At 38.7% G+C, this 6507-nt stretch overlaps 1 protein-coding gene across 2 annotated transcripts in view; it reads right to left on the bottom strand.

The window, feature by feature from the left end:
* Positions 1-4615, bottom strand: part of LOC143466265 (uncharacterized) — a 38202-nt gene extending 33587 nt beyond the window's left edge. Inside the window, exons 1-13 of one of the 2 annotated variants that reach the window (XM_076964924.1) lie at positions 4445-4615; positions 3783-4354; positions 3552-3659; positions 3156-3392; positions 2895-3020; positions 2597-2719; positions 2286-2408; positions 1717-1839; positions 1520-1642; positions 1321-1443; positions 942-1064; positions 684-806; positions 437-559 (exon numbers count right to left, since the gene is read on the bottom strand). In XM_076964924.1, coding sequence (XP_076821039.1) covers positions 437-559; positions 684-806; positions 942-1064; positions 1321-1443; positions 1520-1642; positions 1717-1839; positions 2286-2408; positions 2597-2719; positions 2895-3020; positions 3156-3392; positions 3552-3659; positions 3783-4354; positions 4445-4509 — 2092 coding nt within the window. In that variant the 5' untranslated portion in view covers positions 4510-4615. The remainder of the gene's footprint in view (positions 1-436; positions 560-683; positions 807-941; positions 1065-1320; positions 1444-1519; positions 1643-1716; positions 1840-2285; positions 2409-2596; positions 2720-2894; positions 3021-3155; positions 3393-3551; positions 3660-3782; positions 4355-4444) is intronic. The other variant, XM_076964923.1, reaches the window with a different exon arrangement.
* Positions 4616-6507: the final 1892 nt, after the last annotated feature.

Here is a 6507-nt window from a genome sequence, read left to right on the forward strand (position 1 = left end):
GATACTCGACGACCCTGCTCATTGTTCCAACCCTTCTGTGGCCTGTGGGCAATACCTTAACAACACTTGCTGTGGTAAACAGTTCCCAATTCAAAACAAATTATAAAACATGACCTTTGTTACAGACTATATATAAGCTTAATGACTACTAAACAGCAAAACGAAGCCATAAAAAAGCAATAAAATATTAAGGTAAATGTTTATTTCATAAAATCTTATTAAACAAGTTTAAGAGTAACACGTCGCTTCGAGTATTGAGCCGAGCCACCGGCGCCGTAAGACCAACAACCAAAACGTACTTGCTACGAAAACATTTTACGTTATAGGAACATATGTTTGCTTCTTTTTCGTGTTTATTTCTATGCAATCATATTTACATCCGAGTTGACGCAGATGCACAATTATATCTGTCTAAGCGTTTTTATGCAAATCTTACTTGTGCATGCTTTGCCGTCTCCTTTGTACCCGGGTTTGCAAACGCATTCGTACGAACCAATCACATTTCTACAGGAAGCGTTTACGTCACAGTCAAACTGAGCAGTACCACATTCGTCAACATCTGAAAAAAATTTAAAATTAAAACGGAAGTGTGAAAGTGTGACGTTTCTCAACCAGCAATACCTATTAAGATAAATTTCAAAACACTTCATTTCATACTGATAGATTTACCACAGTCTTCTTACCATCACATGACACGCCGTCACCAGCATAACCATTGTTACACTCACAGCGGAAACTTCCTTCCGTGTCAGCGCACTGAGCTTCCTGGTTGCAGTTATCGGTTCCCAAGGCGCATTCGTTTTCATCTAATACAACACAAACTTGTTTTTTCTGACCAAGTCAAACATACCTTAAACTAATCAAGTTTTTCACAGGTCTTCATTCAAACATTAACATTTTGGGGCAAAATTAACGGAACAGGTGCATGCATGATGACTCACTCTTGCACTCAACACCGTTTCCACTGTAGCCCGGCACACAAGAGCAGGTAAAACTTCCGTCGTTGTTTGTGCAAGCTGCGTTTGAATTGCAGTTGTTGTCGCCTGTCACACATTCGTTTACGTCTGCAAAATAGGTTTTTGTCGTTACGGTAGATTAAACATGGATCAAACTCGGCATGATCGTGCATCGATGCAACCAAATTGAATCCTAAAAGGCAGACTTTGGCGCACGCAATGGCTTACAACCTGGCGTTAAGGACTTTTGTTTTATGTAAGATTTGCAATAACAGCTCATCTACCTTTCCGCTTCAACAGTAAGTGTTATGGACATGGCAGTTTGTCACTTGGTATAAACAATAAAATATAAACTCCCACATACCGGCGCATTCTTCACCACTGCCCTCATATCCTTGGACACATGTACAAGAGAAACCACCCTCTGTGTCCGTACATGTAGCTTGTGGGTGGCAGTTGTCCGAGCCAAGAGCGCATTCGTCTACATCTAGAAAACGAACAGTTACCTGTGTTAATTTAAGTGTTTTTTAAATTGTTGTAAAATCATCAGAAGACATTCTTACTTTCACAAGATTTTCCGTTCCCAGAGTAACCTTCATTGCAGCTACATGTGAACGACCCAATTGTGTTCCGGCAGGTGGCATGCTTGTGACAATCATATTCCGATGTTGTGCATTCATCGACATCTGATAATAACAACTTTTATTTAAAAATCTGCATTTCTACCTAAAAATTACATTGCATGAATCTTAATACACACCATCGCAGTGGTATCCATCTCCCTTGTAACCTTTTAAACAACGACATGAAAAACCCCCATCTTCGTCGATGCATGTAGCCGATGGATGGCAGTTGTGGTACCCATTTGCACATTCGTCAACATCTGCATTATATTTCATATGAATTAAAATAAAAACACAACAAAATAAACTTTTCAAGGTTGAGCTTGAGACCATGACTAAATAAAATCAAGGACAACCAAACCATAGAAAGTTGTATTGATGTGATATTTATCATAATAAAAATGTAAACATGAAATACATGAAAAGCAAATACAAACGAAAACCTTATATGGCAAACGTGCGATAAATAACGAGCCAAGATAAAGGTTAGAAAACACTGAAGTGAGCAGTTTGTCGTCTGCCTTGTTTCTTGACAAGCAAACAATGAATCGTGAAGGAAGTTATTAGCTGAATTGTTTCCTTATTGAGTTAATTGCTGCTGTCACTATACATCTAGTTACGCGCAGTCAGCTTTTTTACATTGTTGTTTTTTAATTTAATAAGCAAACTATAAAGACACTCTTCCAGTGCTTTGTAAATCTCTTACTTGTGCATTGTACCCCATTTCCAGTGTATCCAGTAAAGCAATTGCAAGTAAAGCTGCCAACCGTGTTTGTGCATTCTGCACGTTCATGGCAATTGTTGTTGCCGTTTTCGCATTCATTCATATCTTTAACAAAATGACATAGATCATGTTTTGGAAAAAATTATCTGAATTATTACAAATCAAAAAGTTAACTGAAAATATGTATTTGAATGTAAAATGAGAGATCGATACTAAAAAATAACATGCTAACAGCTGCATGACAACAGCAAAAGGAATTATATCAATAAATCAATAAATGTGTATAAAGATACCGGTACAAGCAAATCCGTTGCCGGCAAAACCGTCCCTGCACCGGCATGTGAAGCTTCCCGGCGTGTCTGTGCAGGTTGCTGATTCATGGCAGTTGTCGGTGTTCTCTTGGCACTCGTCAATGTCTGGCGAAAAATTGTTTTGTAAACATTAGTGATGAAAGCGTGACATGGTGGAATATTTTTTGTTTTCTAAAAACGAATAAAGAAAACAAAAGAAGGTATTCATATCACGAAAAACTGTTTTTGTTTATGAGAAAGCTATTTTCAAGCAGTAAACGATTTTCGTCTTTGTTTTTACTGGTGCATTGAACTCCGTTGCCCAGAAATCCGGTTTTGCACGAGCAGGTAAAGCTCCCTCGGTTGTTGGAACACACGGCTTCAGAGTGGCAATTATTGTCACTGGCTCTGGCGCATTCATCAATATCTGAAATGCATATTTAAGATATGCATTGAAAAAATGTTACAATATTCTGAATATAACCGTACTATAATAATGAAGTGACACATGAGTTGTGGTTAAAGTATTGTAAACCACGTAACCTCTGACTTCAGTTCTTACCGTTCTCGCAACATACTCCAGCCCAGCCGCCTTGGCAAGTACACGAAGATGATCCTGCAGTGCCTCCATTATAACACTTACGATTACACGGATTCGTTTCTGTTAGTTTGGTGGAGCACACGGCTCCTCCACAGGAAGGATTTCTAGTTACTTTTCTTGTTCTTGAAGAACCACCATTCGCTCCACAAGTAGCTGAGCAAGCGGTCCAAGATGTCCAAGTAGACATAATACAATCCACTGAAAACAAACCGCAAACGGAACTTTGAAAAAGGGGGAAGTGTAAAAATAAAACCATTTATATTGAAACAGCAAGAACGGAAAATGTAGAACTTATTACAAATTAAAGATTGTTTCGGCAGATTTTAAAACCTTAAATGAAACCTAAATGACACAAACCTGGGCAGCAAACGTCATTGCAAACACGTTCTTCTGTTGATGAACCGGGGCAAGCGGCGCCTCTGCAGGACGCGGGACTTCTTACTGTTCTTTCCCGTGTTTGTCTGCCTGTTATTGTTAACTTATAGTTTAAGTCCAAGGTGTCTTTACAAAACATTTCTTTACCTTGACATATGCGCTATGAAGCTCTGTTAAAATAATTTTCTATGAGAAAAACTTTTAATTTCTTACCGCCATTACAGGTTTGCGTGCAAGTGTTCCATGTACCCCAATTATTCCAAACACAATTTACGGGACAGCAGCCGGTGTTACATTTTCGTGATTCTGTTGGTGACCCACTGCATTGAGCGCCACCACAGCTAGCGGTGGTTGTAACCTTTCTTGCTCTTGACTGGCTCCCGGTACCACAAGGACGGGAACATGCACCAAACGCTCCCCAACTACCCCAAACGCAATTGACCGGACAGCACCCTGTGTTGCAGGATCTCGAGCTGGTCGACGATCCCGGACAAGCCTGCCCTCCGCAACTCGCTCTCACGGATTGTCCTCTGGACCTTGTCTGAGTTCCACTTCCACAACTTCGGGAGCACGTATTGTACGAACCCCACGAAGCCCACCGACAATTAACCGGGCAGCATTGTGTGTTGCATCTTCTACTAGCGGGCAGGCTACAAGATCCACAAGGACCTTTGTTGCGAGTGATTCGAGGCCCTTGAGTTCCTCCACCGCACGTTCGAGAACAAGGGTTCCATACCCATACGCAATTGGATGAATCACACCTTCTTCTTCTTCGTCTTCTTCGCCTGGAAGAAAAGTGGGTGCAAGAAGGATAAACCTAAGATAAGAATAAACCTAACACAAACACTCGTTTTGCGTCCATGTTTCCCACTTACCAAGCGTTAGACGACGAAAAGCAAAGAAGGATGCAAAAGAGCATCAATATCTTTTGCAAATGCATACTTGAACTTCAGTAATTTGAACACGTTACCTGCTAACCTACAATTGCAAATACAACTTCGTTAATCTTCAAGCTGCATATAATCAACCTGCGTGCACTTCAAACCGTATAGACGTGTTAATGTGCTGATAGGAAACCTTGATGGCACTTTTATGCCAGCGGCAATTTTTTTCAATGTACAGCTTCCGGGTTGAGGATTCATTTTGCTTATTCGTGAAGAAGCAATGCATGACGCGTTAATATTCTGTGCTTTTATTTTGCCGGTTAAAAGGAAGTTCCAATTAAGTTAGTTTGTGTTTATTGTTTTGTTTATTACGTTATATAACGAAACCATGAAACAGATTCTACACCTATTAAAGAAAACTCATATTCCGATTACGTCGCATTGATATAAAAACACAAGCTTTCGTTGGCTTAAAAATGAAATGAGTATTAAAGAATGAGGTTTTCAGCATAGTTGTTCTTGCGAAATAAGCAATAAATGAAGCAGAAATTTTAATTTTTTGATGCATTTATTGTAATTTTTGATGATAAGGCAAAGTAAAAACGCAACGTTGCTTTAACATGCGACTGAGACCATAATATCCAACATGAAAAACAAAACATTGCTCGAAACTACAGTAGATATACTTCTGACCAGTGAGCATGAGACGTATGGTTTCGTACAAATTAATAACATATTGTCTTTGTAAAACACCTCTTAGCACGTAGGCGGAAAGACTGCCTTGCTATAGAAGTTCCGGTTGCGAGCGAAAGTCTTCCAAAGTTTATTTGTTTTGTTTCAAGACAATAGAAACTGTCACCAGACCCATGTTACAGTATCCGGGAGACATATACGTAAATACGCGGAAGTGTTTCTGATAAAAGGAATCCTAGGAGTCCTTTACTTCGTGGAAACGTTTGCACAGTTGAAAACTGATAGTGTCATGCAAGTTGTTTTTAACTACACAATTACTCACTTCTGCATAAAAAGGAGAAGCATCAAAAGCTACCGTTGGAGTGCTCTTCCGGGTTCGCATATCGAGTGATCACTTGCTTACAGAAGAGATACTCTACCGACTCACTGTCGGTATTTGATAAACGCATGAAAAAAGGCGTCATTCTCGTGAAAACGTTTGTTTCTTTAATTTTAAATTTAAAGGAATTACAATGTGCAATGATCTTATTGTGTGTGCTTCAATGTTTTAATTCTACTCAAAAAAATGAAGATCATTAAATAAATCATTAATTAATGGTAAATTTGAAATGGTCTTGTCTTCGACATCGAAGCACCACGGTTTGCAGTTAGAGAGCTTTCGCGATTCCAGTTTGAGCGTGCAGAATAGTATTAGAGCTCACAATCGGCTCAAATCCTGATTGAAATCATTCCTGATCAAAGTAGAGGTATTTTCTCACAATTTCACTCAAATTAGCATTCAGCTTATTCAAAGCAAGTTACGTCCAATGCAATTTCTGTTGCAGTAAGCAAACTATCACTTCGAGTTATATATGATTAACAATTTCATTAACATTTCTGCTTTGCTTTTTCAAAAATTATGTTTTCTTATTTTGGGTTTTGTAGCCTAGCTGTAGTTGTAAATAGCAAGGTATTAGCATTATTATTTTCTTGCACGTTTTAAGCTTTTTCGGTTGTGTCACGTTTCTCGTTCATTAAGGCATGCTGATAACAGTTATCTTTACTTCCCACCGCGCTATTGACAAAAGATAAAACGAACAATGAAACAAAGTTTGACCATTTAACATAATTACAGTACATGCATGAACGTTCGAGTACTTTTGAACAATAGTTGGATGATAAGTGCAGTAGAAATAACCATTTGTCGAATAAATAAACCAAATAAAGTATAGCTAGTTATTTGCGATTGTTGTTTTCTATCCAATCCAATTTCGAAGAATTAGTGTTTTGTTAAGCTGCATTGTTTGTTCCGTAGGTTTATCTCATCTTAGCATTTGATTTTACTGGAATTCACCAATTAAAGCACGACGTCATCGTCCAAC

This window comes from Clavelina lepadiformis, chromosome 7, assembly GCF_947623445.1.
Source record: "Clavelina lepadiformis chromosome 7, kaClaLepa1.1, whole genome shotgun sequence".
NCBI lineage: Eukaryota > Metazoa > Chordata > Ascidiacea > Aplousobranchia > Clavelinidae > Clavelina > Clavelina lepadiformis.